Below are 17,500 nucleotides of genomic sequence, written 5' to 3' on the forward strand. Positions count from 1 at the left end.
TTTTATTCAGTTGCATTAAACATAGAATGGTCAGATTTGAGAACGAAAAGTTATACTGGTTAACTGCTAGTTAGTTGGACTAGTTTTAGTGTTTGCTGAAATGTCATTTGTTTTTGTTTTTTAACTGATTCTTGAGATATGGGACAAAACATGTCCAGCAATTGTAACTGCTATCGCTTTAAAAATGAATATATTTTATAGAATTTTTTATAGAATACAGTTCATTTATATTCTGATCATATGTGCTCTGGTCATTTTGGATCATTTGTTAAGATGTTTAAATGTGAATATTGAGATCCCAGTGAATGTAAATGGATAGAGGTAAACAACTAATTGTTTTATTTGTTCATATAACTGTTTTTAAAAGTTACTGTGTTACCACAACAGCAGAGAGAAAATGTATTATTTGTGTTCCAATAACATACTCACTCTTTGTTTTAATACGGTAACTAATTTATTCAGTGTATTACATAGTTAAAATTACTACAAATTCAGGTTTTCGTCACCACCGTCAGATGAATATTTTGATAATATTTCCTTGATGTTTTATATTTTTTGAGGAATTGTTGGTCACATGTGAAAGTGTAATGTCTGCTAACATGAGAATGTTTTGGAATGTTAAAAACATCTAAATTGCTGTTAAAGATAAAGTTGAAATTATATTACACAGTCCAAGGTAAAAAGCACATTTTGATTAAAAAGATTAAAGTTTGGAGTTTGAATCAAATCATAGCTCAGTAGCTTAGTACACATAAGATACAGAAATGTAGTTTCATTTGTCTGAGTACAAGGACTTATTTTTCAATTTTGCACCAGTTTGATCCGCAACTCAAGAATCCGTGATTTATAATTGTAGAGTTTAAAGTTTACTTCACTTTATTTATTTTGCGTCTGCTTCAATTCAGCTTTGGTTCACAATGCTTTATCGTTTCTCATGCGGATAAAAGCATCTGCTGAATGAAGTGCTGAGACTGTTCTTCTGATTAAAGCTGATCTGTGATGCTTCATTTTGTCAAGAATAGTTTTCACACACTTTAGTTTTCATACCATAATACACTGCCATTCAAGAGTCAGTCAAATAATGAAAAGCAATAAATTACTTTTTGTCAGGAATAGTTTTTTTATGCATCACTACAAATGCTATCAGTTCAGTTTGTCAGTGAAGTGTTTCTAAAGTTTATAACACACAGACATGAAGGTTTCTGTAAGGATCTCTAAATTATATTTGATCCGAAAATGATCATTGTGTCAGTATTTAATGCAAAAAAGAAGATATTTTGATTTTGTTTAAAGTCAGTTTTGCTCAAATTTTTTTTGGTTCCTGATGTTCTTCATTTTTATTTCTATTGTTCCACTGAAGAAGAAAAGTCGCACAGGTTTGAGACATCACGAGGAGAGTAAAAGATGACAGATGGATCGTTACATGGAGGAGTGTCTCTTTAAGATCCACCGGGTCATGCATGTAAACACGCGTGTTTGACTGTAGAGATGTTTGAACATGGAGTCCGTGGAGAGATGATTCGCACAGATGTGCTGTGAATGTGTAACTCATCAGATGCTGATCTCTGCTTCTCTTCATGTTTCGTTCAGCTTTTATTAGAAAGTCTAAACAACAGACACTTCTGTCGGTTCACATACAGTGAACACTGTAACCCATCACACTTATAATATTATACCGATTCATTCAGAACATTTATCAAGTCATTCCTCACAGAAATAATGACTGAGTTCGAACAGGTTTCCTAAACTCTCCTGCCGTCTGTCAGTCAAGCAGATAGTCCCGCCCCTAACCAGCGATATTTTTAGTATCGAGATACTATAATTTTTGTTAGTATTCTGATTTAGATTTTATTTTTTTCTGCTTTCATGTTCATTTTAGTTAATGTTTTAGTATTTTTTTTTATCTATGTATGTCTATATAATTTTGCATTCATTTTTATTTTAGTTTTAGTTAAGCATCATGTATCAAGCATCAAGTTTTTTTCAACTGCTTTTTTATTTTTAACAATACACACAAATCAAAGAATTGCACACAACATGCAAAACGCCTCACATCTTTTGCAAAATGAAGCACTGCATTCAAAATAGCAAACATTGGTCTTACCTTCCAAACACCTTTGCCATAATATTCTGTTTTTGGATATATCATATGCACGCAGTTATTCAAAACCTAAAGCTCTTCTTTCATGAGCTCCTGTGAACATTTCTGCACAAGATTGAAAGTAAGAGAGATGTTGGAAAAATTCACAGTAAACACGAAAGCAAGATTGAAAGCAAACTTTTTTTCCTGTAAGCATTAGTGGTTGTGAACAGTAAAGAAACACTGGTAGTCAGGGTTAGTAGTAGTTAGCTTGTGTAGTTACTGATGAACTACTGTGGCTTTCTGATCACTTGTGTTTGAAAAAGGAAGTCAAGATACTTCCTGTTAGATGTGTGTGTTACACAGAGAATTGTGTGTTGTGTTTTGCAAAAAGTAAGAGAATCGTTTTATTTGCAGTGTATATAATATTGTGGTATATAATATTTTTTATGGTTTCAGACTTGTTGTAGTTAACTATGATAACCCAGCTGCAAACTCTCATTATCGGTTGCGAGTTCAAACTCTTTGAACATCGTGAACAATCGCACTCTTCGTCTCTGCAGAGGGTGGAGCGTTGTATTTGCGTTGCTCTGAGGTTAATGTCGTGTCGCTCCCGCGGCGTTAACGATGGGCGTCTTCCTCGCTCCATTAGAGGCCCTCACGAATGCAGACGGATGAGCTTTTTCCTCTTTTCCATTCTCAGCCCCTGTTATCCCGTGCTGTCAGGAATGCAGGAAATGGTGGCAGAGCACTTCCTGTCTGTGGCTGCATGTGTGAATGACCCATCGCTTGTTGAGCTTCACGTTAACCCATACAAGTCTGCTTTCATTCTCTAGAACGTCTCTTTCGTTCACTTTTCTGTGTTTATCGCTGGTGTTCTTTGGCAGAGGTGTGCAGACTATCAATCACTGCAGTGCTTCCCTCTGATTGGCTGAGTGTGTGTGGTGGGCGGGTATTGTGTGTGTTATTGGTGTGTTTAATAAGTTCATGTCTGATGGAACGCAGGAGCTCTGAGAGTGTTATCTTGATGAAGCTGATGTTGAATGTGTGTTGGTGGAGTGTGTGTTTCTCTCTCAGGTTAAGGTTGATTTGACCAGTTCGCTCACTAATGGGCTTCACAGCTCCGTTATCAGCGGCCCGCAGATTCATCTGGTTTCCGACATCATTTCCTTTTCCTCCTGCTGATCCCAGAGCTGCGCTCTCTGTCCTAATGATAGTCTCCCTGTTTCTGTGTTTGAATTCAGCTGTAGAGTTTAACCCTATAAAGCTACTGTTTCATGAATTTCAAAGGTCTCTAAATGATTAACATGATCAATCTCCTCATGTCTTCTGTCTCTGATTGATAGTTTAGAGTGTTTTATCCAGTCAAAGCTACACTTTTAATGTAATTGCTTCAGCTGCTGCTTCTGGTGTCAAATCTTGTGATTAGTGATTTTGATCAAGTAAAGGTCAGAATAACTGCAGTAATATCTCCAGATGAACTCTTACTGGACTGAAGCAGCTCAGCTTTACTTGATTCTCCATCAATCATGTTTTAGAGTCTCAAATCTGATCCTCAGGATCTTTTGAGGAGCGTTTGTTTCCAGAAGCTTTACTTTCACTGTTCCTCAGCGGAGGAATAATCTTCACAAGCCTCCAGAACATCTCACATCTTCTGAGGAGCCTTTATTTCTTCATCTCTCAATCACTGCATTATATGTTTGGATCATTTACATCTCATCTCACTGAGACACATTACTGCAGATATAGAGCACAGACTCATATTTACATCATTTTAAATCAGTATCTACTGTACTGTTATAAAGATCTCATTGATTTACAAGCAGCAGAGTTCATCATATAATAAATATCAGCATCTGCAGCAAATTCATATTTTTGCTCAGTTTTAGTCTGTTTTTTCTTCATATTCTCACTGTATCAGACTATATGAGCCAGAAAAGCCTGATGGAGCAAATATGATAGAAACACATATGCAAACTTTTCTTTAAATATTTTATTTAAAGTGTTTCAGCAAAAGGTTCCATTTCAAAAAGACATTTATGGTGATTATTTCATGTCAGGCTTTACAGGGTTAATAATGTGGCAGATATGTCACATTTAAAGACATACAGTTAAAAGTGTGTATTTCTATCTTTGATAAATAGAGACATAATTACATAATTGCATAGCTGCTGTTCCAACCAAGTAAAATCAATTAGTTTAACCCCAGCTAAAGAATAATAATGCGCATTTGATCAGATATAACTGCAGTACAAGATTATGAGATGCATTATTTGAATGCTTGGCCAAAGAGGTGTGTTTTTAAATCTAGATTTAAACAGAGAGAGTGTGTCTGAACCCCGAACATTATCAGGAAGGCTATTCCAGAGTTTGGGAGCCAAATGCGAGAAAAAGCTCTACCTCCTTTAGTGGACTTTGCTATCCTAGGTACTATCAAAAGTCCAGCGTTTTGTGACCTTAGGGAGTGTGATGGGTTGTAGCGTGGTAAAAGACTAGTTAGGTACACAGGAGCTAAGCCATTAAGGGCCTTATAAGTAAGTAATAATATTTTGTAACTGATACAGAACTTAATAGGTAGCCAGTGCAGAGACTGTAGTATTGGGATAATATGATCATATTTTCTTGACCTGGTAAGTACTCTAGCCGCTGCATTTTGGACTACCTGTAGCTTGTTTATTGAGGATGCAGGACAAGCATCTAGCAGTGCATTACAATAGTCCAGTCTAGAGGTCATGAACACACAAACTAGCTTTTCTGCATCAGGAACAGGTAACATGTTTCGTAGCTTGGCAATGTTTCTAAGATGGAAGAATGCTGTTCTTGTAACATGGGAAATATGATTTTCAAAAGACAAGTTACTGTCTAATATAACACCCAGATTTTTGACAGTAGAGGAAGTAAACAGTACATCCGTCTAGTTACAAATGGTAATCCAAGAGATTCTGTGTAATGTTTTCTGGTCCAATAAGTAATATCACTGTCTTATCTTAATTTAATAGGAGAAAAATTATTGGTCATCCAATCTTTTACATTTTTAACACACTCTGTCAGCTTAGATCATTCAGAAGTTTCACCTGGTCTTGTTGAGATATATAGTTGAGTATCATCAGCATAACAATGGAAACTAATCCCGTATTTTCTAATGATATTACCAAGGGGCAACATGTATATTGAAAATAGCAGAGGACCTAGGACAGATCCTTGAGGCACTCCATATTTTACTGGTGATAAATGAGATGACTCCCCATTTAGATAAACAAAGTGGTAGCGATCGGACAGGTAGGATCTAAACCATCTTAAAGCCTTGCCCTTGGATACCTGTATAGTTTTGTAATCTATCTATGAGTATGTCGTGATCTATGGTGTCGAACGCAGCACTAAGATCAAGTAAAACTAGCAATGAGATGCAGCCTTGATCTGACGCAAGAAGCAAGTCATTTGTAATTTTAACAAGTGCAGTTTCTGTGCTATGATGGGTCCTGAAACCCGACTGAAATTCTTCATAGAGATCATTTTTTTGCAGGTAGGAGCACAATTGAGCAGACACAACTTTTTCAAAAATTTTGGGCATAAATGGAAGATTTGAAATGGGTCTGTAATTTGCAAGTTCACAAGGATCTAGTTGTGGTTTTTTAATAAGAAGCTCATGTTTATAACAGTAGTTTGGTGGAGTAGACTCATTTAGACCAATATAATCATTTGGTTTTAGCCAGGTTTCAGTCAAGCAGAGTACATCAAAACTATTATCTGTGATCATTTCATTTACAATAAGTGCTTTTGGTGTGAGTGATCTAATGTTTATGAGCCCAAACTTTAGAAATTGTTTTTGTTCAGTTATTTTACATTTTTCTGGTTTAATCCCGATTAGACTTTTTCTAGATCCTACATTAAATTTATATTTTGACCTCACTAATCGGGGAACAGACACAGTCTTCATAGATTGCACAGTGCAAGTACTTCTATCATTTAACAGGTAGAACAAAAGCCATCATAGCAGTTATTTGAGAATTGGCTTACTTGTCATATGGATCGTAGCGTCCTGGAGATGTTGTCTGACAGGAGTTCTGCTCCGACTCTGCCATTAAATGAACAGTTTTTTCTAAATGCATGTTATAGATCTTAATGTGATTGATTCATATATGCACATCTTTCTTTTTTTGATCTTGTTTAATGTTTAATGAAAAAAATGTCAATGCAGTCAAGCATCAGTCTTCTCTCCAGTGATGTATGCTAGTGTTGTCCAATCATTCATAGTGGTTTGTGTAAATCTTGCCCCTTTCCTATAATCAGTGTTGGATGTAACTAGTTACTTAGTAATTAATACTTTAATTGAATTACTTTTCCTTGAAAAAGTAAAATAAGGGATTACTCTTTTTCCGTGATTTAATTACAGTTAATTTTATGAAATGTAACTTAATGCTGTGTATAGACTGTAGAACATTTATACACGATACAATAGTGAGTTTAACATCAGCATTCACAAATTACTCTCTTAAAAAAGTATTTAATTAATATTAAATACTTTTTTAAGAGAGTAATTTGTACAGTAATCTAATTACACTGTTGAAGATGTAATTAGTAACTGGTAATTAATTACTTTTTTGGAGAAATTAACCCAACATTGGCTGTAATCCACTACAAGCTCACATTTAAGACTCGCCTCCATTTTTGACAGCCACGCCCACATCTCAACATCCAATCAACTACTGATGGATATAACCAAGGCTTGCATTTTTGTTCATTTTGACAGTAATTGTACAAACTCTCAGCTCAGAAACACAAACTCTCTCTGTGTGTGTGTCCTGTAGGAGGCGCTGTCGGTGGTGAGTGAGGATCAGTCTTTATTCGAGTGTTCGTACGGAGCGTCTCAGTTTAAGACGGACATGACAGCGTCCACCACCGGTGAATACGGCCCGAGCAAACTCAGTCCCAGAGTGCATCAGCAGGACTGGCTGGCTCCGCCCCCCGGACGCATCACTGTCAAGCTGGAGTGCGGCGCGGGATCCAGGTGAGACACACCTCCAGAGAGTTTAAACCAGGGGTCACACAGAGGAATAATCAGAGATTGTCTTACTATTGGAGAAAGCTGGATCACATGTGACTTAACTCTTTCCCTGCCAGCGGGTTTGGAAAAGGTTGCCAGCCACCGCCAGCGTTTTTGCTGATTTTCACTAAAATCTCATGGCCCCCAGAATATTTTGTTGTATGAATATTTGAACTTGCAATGCATCAAAATAAAGATATGACTCTCTACATTAAAAAAAAAAAAAAAAAAAAAAAAACAGTTTTATTCCAGCTTCAAGCATTGTTTTTTATCAACACTTGTATGTAGGTAGGTTTCATAAAAAGAGCAAAAAGCTGAGAAAATCACATTTGTATCAAACACTACATCTGGATCATATTCAGTGATATTATCAAAGTAAAGCTGCAGTAATGTCTCCCAAAGCTTCACAGTCCTTTAACACTTTCTGGATCCACACTTCACTCGCTAGCATCAGGCTGTTTTCATTTATACGCCGTTAGTGTTGATGATCACATTATTTTTCATATGTATATGCTTCCATATGAGATGCTCGCTTCTGTGTCTTCATGGTCTGTGTTTTTGATCGAGTGATTCTAGACTCATTCAGGAGATGTGTAACAGCGCCCCCTAGTGTATAACAGTGAAAACATGGAAAATTCAGTGTTTGGCAGGGAAAGAGTTAATAACCAAACGCATTACAGCCTTGACATCACTGAATTTCACTCAGAGTTGTGCAGCAATCTGTTTACGGATCCCGTAGGAATGAATGAGGAATGCCGTAAGCTGAATCCCACCTGTTGCAAAAAGTCAGTGACTCTTCTTATAAAACAGCATTTTATTCATGGTGAACTCTAAAAATAGTTAAATCCAAAAGTATTGTTTAATGTAAAACATGTTGAAGATTAGCAGATAGACAATTTTCTGAGCTCCTGAATGCTTCTTTGTGCACGCAGCATGATATCTGATCTCTGTCAATTTAGAAAAAAAATGGCTCAGAAAATATTTTTATGATAATCAAATATAGATTTTCATCTTATGTACAGCATGCTTTGAAAAAGCTCTGGTTTAGACAGACACACAGAAGCGGCTCTGGATCCCGTCTGCGGTGTTTCTCTGAAGCCGTCAGGACATGTGGCTCTGTGCCGTCTCTCCACTATCAGACTCTCAGATTGATTCGGTGGAAAGATGATGATCCAGTGATCTTCTGCCCAGAACAGTCATTGATCATCATAATGTGTTCCTCACCAGATGGAAACCACCTTCAGTTTTCTCAACAAACAGGAGTAAGGCAGACATCAGAGACGGTGCTGTTTTAGTGACATTGAGATACTGTTATAGTTTTTATTATTTGGAATTTATTTATATATATATTTTTTTTTTAAATTTCTGCTTCCTTTTTTTAATTCTAGTTAAACATTTAGGAGTTTTTGGTGTTTTTGTCACTTTTTTATTAGTTTTTTTTTTATATATATATGTATATATAGCTTTTATTAATTTAATTTCAGTTTTAGTCATTTTAAAAGATCAAAATGAAAATGTTGAAAATGAAATGTTGCTTTGGCAACTTTCTGCAATAAGTTTTTTATTTACGATAATGTTTATTAGTATCATTGAGATACTGTTAAAGTTTTCATATATATTTTGATTTAGCTTTTATATTTTCTGTTTTAATTTTATATAGTTTTTTTGGTTTTGAATGTCTATATAGTTTTTCTTAATTTTATTTAAATTTTATTTGAATATTTTTATTTTTTCAGATAACATTTGTTAGTATTGTTAAGATACTATATTATTTTTTATATACTTTTTGTGTCCATTTTAATTAAATTAAAGTTTTAGTATTATAGTTTTTTTTTATGTTTGTTTCATCTAGTATTCTTTGTGGTTTTGTTTAGTATTTATTTTATTTCAGGTAAGGAAGATATTTGTGTGTTGTGTAGTGTTAGTGATGATAACCCTGTTGAAGTGACTCACAGCTGATGAAGGTACTGTAAAACAAGCTGGAGCTGCAGGAATCAGTGATCAGATCAGTGTCTGAGCTTCTCTGCTGTCGTTGCTCCTGCATCAGCAGCGCTGGCTGTGTTTTATCGATGCGTGCGAGTTTAGCAGCTCTTTCCATCTCCACGAGCCCAACAGTTGGTCGACACATGAGCGAACGCGTCTGAAGCCTCTGGGCTGTTGATGTGGAGTTTGATGGCACATTCCAGCAGAATCCCTCACATCTGTGTCCTCGTGAAGAAGAGTGAAGAAGTGCTCTGGACAGATTGAGTGTTAGCATCATCCGCTGACGCTCCTCCAGTGTTCACTTTCTGTTTTTGTTTCAGTTCAATCAGGCTGAACAGTGTAACAAACACTCAGTTTGGGGTCAGTAAGATGTGTTTGAAAGTCTCTTCTGCTCACCAAGACTGCATTTATTAGATCAAAAATACAGTAAATATCGTAAACTATTATTAGAATCTAAAATAACTGTTTTCTATGTGAATATGTGTTAAAGTGTAATTTATTTCTGTGATGCACAGCTGTATTTTCAGCATCATTACTCCAGTCTTCAGTGTCACATGATCTTCAGAAATCATTCTAATATGATGATTTACTGCTCGAGAAACATTTCTGATCTATTATCAATGTTGAAAACAGTTGTGCTTCACAATATTTTTGTGAAAACTGTGATACATTTTATTTTTCAGGATTCACAGATGAATAGAAAGTTCAGAAGAACAGCATTTATTTGAAATAGAAATCTTTTGGAAAGTCCCCACAATTCACAGAAACAAACGTGTGTGTGTCTGTCTGTGTATGTGTGTGTGTCTGTGTCTGTGTGTGTGTGTGTGTCTGTGTCTGTGTGTGTGTGTGTGTGTGTGTGTGTGTGTGTGTGTGTGTGTGTGTGTGTGTGTGTGTGTGTGTGTGTGTGTGTGCAGGGCCTCTCCTGATGTGTGTGCTGCGGTGAAGGGGAAGGTTTCTCCAGTGATGTACAGCAGCTTTATGGAGGACAAGCACGCGCCGCCCAACATGACCAGCAGCGAGCGCAGAGTGATCGTCCCTGCAGGTGACTCTTGTGTTTGTGTCTCATCACTGATGACGACAGACAGCTGCGTGTGCTTCATGCCTCCAGTCAGAGATTCTCTGTAACTCTGTAACTGAGCTGCTGATGCTCACAAACAACATCCTGTTTTCCCGCTCATGCGGCAGGACAATAGACGCGTGTGCTTACACACATTCATTAGTCAGTGCTTTTATCTGTCAACTAGATTTATGAGTAAAGTACAGTATGAACTGGAATTAGAATTAAATCAACCTGTGTGAATTACTTTCAAAAGAAAGTCAAACCAAAGACAGTAAATTAAAAAAATTAACTAATTATTCACACATATTTTACTGAAATTAATGACGATTAATTGCAATTATTTTCAACTTACATTAAAGTTTTTAAATATACTTTTATATTGCAATAATTTCACATGCAATCTTTGAATTAATGTAGAAACAACATAAAGACAGTATATATTTTAATTATTGTTTAGTGGCATCTTTTTTATGACTAAAGGTGAGTGTCACTGATACCAATACTACACATGTCCTTATGAAATAAATACAACAGTCTTCACATAAACCCATTATAATAAATGTTATATTTACCTGTGGCCTGCAGCAAGTAAGAAATATACAGAAATTTAATAAAACTAAACTGTAAATTAAATATATATGAATCACTAAAGCTAAGTTATTGATTTCCTCTTTTTGTTTTGTTCTTTGATGAACAGACATCACAGCAGCTGGTTATTATGCTGTTTGGCTGCTATTACTTTAAGAGCTGCCGCTGCTCAACATGACGAGGATCTGACACATATCGTCTCATAACCTTTTATATATTATTGTGCTTTAATATGAAATTATATACAGCGCACAGGCGCTACGAGCCCAGTACAAACAGGTGACAGGAAATTGAGTTTTTACTGACATATGACCTGACAACCTCTCATCTGAACGCAGTTCTCTGTTGCTCTACTGAAGCTCGTTTGACTCGTGCCTGGCGCTGAAGTGTAGTGCGCGTCTGAACAGTCAGTAGCAGTAGCAGCGAGTGTAAAGCGAGTGCTGTCTGCAGATCCGAGCCTGTGGTCGGTGGATCACGTGCGTCAGTGGCTGGAGTGGGCCGTGAAGGAGTATGCGCTTCCCGAGGTGGACCTGTCTCTCTTCCACAGCATCGACGGGAAGGAGCTCTGCAAGATGAGCAAAGACGACGTCCAGCGTCTGACCAGCAGCTACACGGCCGACATCCTGCTGTCTCACCTGCACTACCTCAGAGAGAGTGAGTGTGTGTCTGCATCATTGCTTCATAACGCTCACAGTCACGTGACTCACTGCACATTCAACATGCAGTAACATGCATTAATAATTCTTCTACCATTGTCTGTCTGAATACTGGATTCTGATTGGCTGGCAGGTATGCACTAAAACCGTTTAATGCACAGGTAGTTCACTGTCAGTTTAATCACTGTTGAATATTAATGCACTGCTTTTATTGAGAGAGCGAGATCGGAGACGGCGCTGCGCACACAGAAACATTAAGAAGCACAAAAACTTGTAATTCACACACAGCTGTCATCTCACTCTTTCTCTCTCGATTGATAATTAATTCAAATAAATGTGATCTCACTGCACTATTTCATCTCTGTGTCTGATTTGAAGCGGGTAGAATGCCTTAACTTTTACACAAATATTGTGCTGCAAACATCATTAACAGCTTTAACTTGCCAATGCTTGCAAATGATCATGGTATAATCAGGATAACGCACAGCATGCCATGTTATAGCTGTGCGAATCTTTTATATCTGTTCAGGTCATGCTCCCCCCTGAAATCAAATGAGAAAAATATTTTTTATTTTATAATTATATAAAATAAGGTTGTATTTTAATTTCCTTTTTTAAAGATATTTGTGACCATGGACCACAAAACCAGTCATAACGGTCAGTTTACTGAAATTGAGGTTTATGCATCATCTGAAAGCTGAATAAATAATCTCTCCATTGATGTGTGGTTTGTTAGGAGGACAATATTTGTCTGAGATACAACTATTTGAAAATCTGGAATCTGAGGGAGCAAAAAAATCTAAATATTGAGAAAATCATCTTTAAAGTTGTTCAAATGAAGTTCTTAGCAATGCATATTACTTATCAAAAATAAGTTTTGATATATTTATGGTAGGAAATTTACAAAATATCTTCATGGAACATGATCTTTACTTAATATCCTAATGATTTTTGACATAAAAGAAAAATGGATAATTTTGACCAATACAATGTATTGTTGTCTATTGCTACAAATATACATTTCTTTTTTTCAAGACAACTTAATAAATTATATTTTGGATGAAATCTTAAGAAATGTTTTGCATTGTGACATTATTGAAACAGAAGCACATTCAGCTTCAGTTCGTACTGTATCACGTACAGTGTTTAGATTATTTCAGCGTTGAACTGATTTAAATAAGCATGACATGGCAGTGATGCGAATGAGATTTCTGTGCATTACAGTAACTAGAGTTTGATATAAATGTGTCACAATCCAAAACATCTTCATGGTTTGAATGTCAAATATCATAATTGATTTCTTGTTGATGATTTTGGGGTGAAACATGAAGAGGAGATCAGAGTTCTTAGATATGCATGAGATGAGAGAGAGACTGTCTGCCGTCACACACACACACACACACGTGCACACACAGCATGCATCCACCCTTCCGTCTTCATCTGTCTCTCTTTCAGTCAGCATCGTGTCACAGGATGTTTGTCGAGTTGTTTGATTCTCTTTTTATTTTTCACGTGTCATGGATGTTTTGTTTCTCAGCTCCACTTCCTCACTTGACTTCAGATGATGTTGACAAAGCCTTGCAAAACTCCCCGCGGTTAATGCATGCTCGCAATACAGGTAAGCAGCCCTGTGGCCCCGCCCCTGACTCCGCCCACACTGCTTACACACACTCTGTCTGAAGTGCATGCGGTTCCCCAGCTCTTCTGCATGTGCTGCTGATGCTGAATGAGATCAGACTGTCAGACATGGCTCTCGCTGATCTGTGTCTCAGGAGGAGCCAGCTTCATCTTCCCAAACGCCTCCGTCTTCCCTCCAGACGCCAGCAGAGCAGACGTGAGTTTCCACGGCCGGCGCTCTGGATGGACTCAGCCGGCGTCTGCAGCTAAAGGTCAGTCAGAAGCCCATGTGCTGCACACGTTACGCCGCTGAGGCTCACGATTAACCTGAACGTGTGTGTGTTCATTAGTTCCTCAGAGTCCTGCTGCCATCTTGAGCAAAACCCAAGAGCAGAGAGCTCCGTTAGGTGAGAGCTGCACTCACAAACACTGACTTCTGTTTCATATTCTGTTTCCATTTTAATTTAGTGCTTTTGTCATTCTTATTAGCATTTTTGTCTGTATAGTTTTAATAATTTAGTTTAGTTTGTTCTTTTAGTACATCAAGTCAAACTAAATGAAAATGAGAAATGTATTAATACACATCTGATTGTCTACCGTCACATTCATAATCACTATGAATTTTTTCAAAGTCGCTTTGGATAAAAACATCTGCTAAACTAATAAATGTAAATGTAGCTTATTTTGTTTAATAACTCTTTTTAACATAATGCACATCCCACACTTTTTTTCCTCATCCATGCATGTTTTTCATGCTAAATAGTGAATTATGCAAGCTCATAAACAATACAGATTTCTTCTGATTTGTGTTGTACCTAGAACTGCCGTCCAGTTCTTTGTGATCGCAGTACCACGCAAAATCATAAATCTGTATGAAGATTTGAGTTCAGAGAGAGCGAGGGATCATATCAAGTCTTTATTTTAGTGCTGTCAAGTGATTAATCGTAGCCTGGGTGCCAGCCCGAACCCCGCCCACAACATTTTTTGGACGGGAAGTTCGGTCTGGACTCGATCCATTGAAGAGTAATTATGCTCGGCTCCCAGAAGGCCGAGCCAATCAAATTGCCAGGTTGGGCTTTAATCGATGATGGACAGGCTATCTGCGGTTACGTAAGATAGGGCGTCTTGGAAGGTAGGCTCACGATCTCTTTTCTCTGAAGCCTCAGATGAACACGCTTCTTCAGCCTTGTCTTTTTCGTCGTGTTTCCATTTTTTAAAGTTAGTCAAGTCGCGTTGCAACCGTGTAATAAAGTTCAGACAGGGCCGACAAATGCGATAAGATTTATTTTCATTATTGTCGAGATCTAATCCTAAACAGAGAACTTGTTCGTATATACATGCACCTTTTGTGTTTCTCTCAAAAATGTTATTCGTGCTTATAAGTACTCCGCGAGTTCTTAAATTCTTTTTACAACAGCGGCAAAGATCGTTTACACTCATTACTTTCCTACTTCTTCCAGTTCCAGCGTGCGTGCGTGCAGTTGAATTCTATTGACAACTATGCGTTGCTCAACATACGTCACTTACTGCGTTGTTCTGATTGGTTGTAGGTCTATCCAATTGAGTGCAGAGGTTTTTTTTTTTACTGGTTCGGTTAAGACACGCCCCATAATTCAAGTGCAATGGAGCAGTATCAGACTCACATTCTGCCTAGAATATGAGTATGACGAAGTCAGGCTAGATTAATCGCATCCAAAATACACGATTATTCGTTTGACAGCACTACTTTATTATTCTTTGAATCAGCTGAAGTGCATCACTAGGATGGTGTCTCATGTTTGTTTGTCATCTTCTTCTTAGATCCGTATCAGATTTTAGGGCCGACAAGCAGCAGGCTGGCGAATCCAGGTGAGAGTCAAAGTCGTCAAGTGCTTTTCATGCATTGTTTTTAAGCATCATTACAAAACCTTATGATGTTAATATTTATATAATATCTTAAATCTTCATACATTATAGTTGCAATTATACTTATTAGTTAAATTTTAATGCTAATTTTCCCTGTTTAGTAACTCTGGCCCTGAATGGACAGCCCTAGTGGTGATGTGTGTGTGTGTGTGTGTGTGTGTGTGTGTGTGTGTGTGTGTGTGTGTGTGTGTGTTTCAGGTTCGGGTCAGATCCAGCTGTGGCAGTTCCTCCTGGAGCTTCTGTCCGACAGCTCCAACTCGTCCTGCATCACGTGGGAAGGAACCAACGGCGAGTTCAAGATGACGGATCCGGACGAGGTGGCGCGGCGCTGGGGCGAGAGGAAGAGCAAGCCCAACATGAACTACGACAAGCTGAGCCGGGCCCTGCGCTACTACTACGACAAGAACATCATGACCAAAGTGCACGGGAAACGCTACGCATACAAGTTCGACTTCCACGGCATCGCGCAGGCCCTGCAGCCGCACCCGCCCGACTCCTCCATCTACAAGTACCCAGCCGAGCTGTCCTACATGAGCTCGTACCCGCACCCGCAGAAGATGAGCTTCGTGTCTCCACACACTCAGGCCATGAACGTCGCCTCATCCGGCTTCTTCAGCGGCCCGGGTCCGTACTGGAACGCTCCGGCGGCGGCGGGAATCTACAGCGGGCCGCGACACCCCGCCGCGCACATGCCCTCGCATCTGGGCTCCTACTACTAGATATCACAAACATCTCAAGAACACAGCAGACTGGAGAGAGCAAACCGTCCACCGCCACCGCCGGAGAAAACATCTGCGATCCGCTCGCAGATCCAGGAGTTTAGCGGGAATGTCAAAGTGTTGAAGAGCCGGTGCATGAGCAAGTACTTATTTGCATATATGTGTCCCTGGAGCACAAAAGCAGTCATAAGTAGCACAGGTATATTTGTAGCAATAGACAACAATACATTGTATGAGTCACAATTATACATTTCTCTTTTATGCCAAAAATCATTAGGATATTAATAAAGATCATGTTCCATGAAGATATTTTGTAAATCTCCTACCGTAAATATATCAAAACTCAATTTTTGATTAGTAATATGCATTGCTAAGAACTTCATTTGAACAACTTTAAAGATGATTTTCTCAATATTTAGATTTTTTTGCTCCCTCAGATTCCAGATTTTCAAATAGTTGTATCTCAGACAAATATTGTCCTCCTAACAAACCACACATCAATGGAGAGATGATTTATTCAGCTCTCAGATGATGTATAAAAAAGCCTGACCCTTAAGACTGGTCCAGGGTCACATATGTTCATGTGTGCCTTATTGTACAAACATATCAGAGAGAGTTCAGAAGGTCTGAGAGAAAGAGAGAGAAGGAGAGAGGAAGAGGAAGACAGGACTGAGGTATGAGAGATGATGAAGAATTGTGGCCGTTCACATGAAGGACGATAACGTAGGGCAGCACGATAATGATTCAACGGTTAATCACGATTATTGTGCTCAAAAAATATAATTACTTAATTTCATCAGATTTATAGCAGTTTCATATAAGCACAGATCAACTTGCATGGTTTGCATGGAAGTCATGTCACCTTTACTTATACAGCACTTTAAACAACACAGATCGTGTTAAAGCAGCTTTACAGTATTCAACAGTGTGTAATAATGCAGAAGGACAATAGTCCACTAGGGTTGCCAACTTTTTTTACTGCAGAATTGGGCTACTTTTACACTATTGCCACGAGTTGTTTTTAAAGTCTGTTGGTTAAAGTGATCTCCCTGAAACACTATTTAGACAGAAACTGTGGAAAAGACATGATTCTAATTAGCAATTAGGTTTGTTAACCTTGTAAACCACTGGGCAGAGAATGTATTGATTTCAGAGAAAACTTTGATTGGATTTAAACACTTTAAACACTTGACATCTGGCAACCGCAACCATGAATGCTCCTTAAGGCTTGTTACCACTGCAAGACAATGGCAATGTCAAATGTGAAAAATGTATTTATTTATCAAATAAATAACCAGCAGGCAAATATTGCAGACAATTATGCTTAAAATTGGGAGAAGCTGAAATGGTGATCATGATTAAAATACGATTCATCGTGCAGCCCTACAATAATGATTAAGATATACTTTTAAAACAATAACAACACAAATGCACAATATTGTTGGAATCACTTTCAGAGTGATATTTTTTCCAGCTGATGAACGATAAACACATTAACAGCCAATCAGAATCTACTCCTGCATTTAAAGTAACAGGTGATAAAACCGCAGTGTTTGTAATAAACAGATGATCGAGCATCAGTGTGGATGCTAATATAGTTATTGTTCTTGATGTGAACAGGCCTCTTGTCATATTTATCAGTATTATGTCGTTCGTGTGGCATCAGAGATTGATATTTGCCTTAAAAACGACACATCTTTGTAAAAAAAACTGGAATCTTTCAGATGTTTTAATGACCTCAAACCTTTAAAGACGAGGTGCATGTATATGAACCAGTGCCTTACAGAGAGAAACAGATGTACCAAAGATACCAGTGTTTGTATTATTATGAATTATTATGACTATGAT

At 37.8% G+C, this 17,500-nt stretch overlaps 1 protein-coding gene across 4 annotated transcripts in view; it reads left to right on the forward strand.

Moving 5' to 3' along the window:
- The window catches only part of LOC109098370 (transcriptional regulator Erg-like), a 30,049-nt gene that overhangs the window by 12,058 nt on the left and 491 nt on the right, over positions 1-17,500 (forward strand). For 3 of the 4 annotated variants that reach the window (XM_042733348.1, XM_042733351.1, XM_042733349.1), the window contains 8 exons: positions 6,889-7,088; positions 10,022-10,149; positions 11,206-11,409; positions 12,949-13,029; positions 13,184-13,300; positions 13,379-13,435; positions 14,829-14,876; positions 15,132-17,500. The exon at positions 15,132-17,500 is cut by the window's right edge and continues 491 nt beyond it. In XM_042733348.1, coding sequence (XP_042589282.1) covers positions 6,889-7,088; positions 10,022-10,149; positions 11,206-11,409; positions 12,949-13,029; positions 13,184-13,300; positions 13,379-13,435; positions 14,829-14,876; positions 15,132-15,652 — 1,356 coding nt within the window. In that variant the 3' untranslated portion in view covers positions 15,653-17,500. The remainder of the gene's footprint in view (positions 1-6,888; positions 7,089-10,021; positions 10,150-11,205; positions 11,410-12,948; positions 13,030-13,183; positions 13,301-13,378; positions 13,436-14,828; positions 14,877-15,131) is intronic. The other variant, XM_042733350.1, reaches the window with a different exon arrangement.

Source organism: Cyprinus carpio, chromosome B10 (assembly GCF_018340385.1).
Source record: "Cyprinus carpio isolate SPL01 chromosome B10, ASM1834038v1, whole genome shotgun sequence".
NCBI classification, from domain to species: domain Eukaryota; kingdom Metazoa; phylum Chordata; class Actinopteri; order Cypriniformes; family Cyprinidae; genus Cyprinus; species Cyprinus carpio.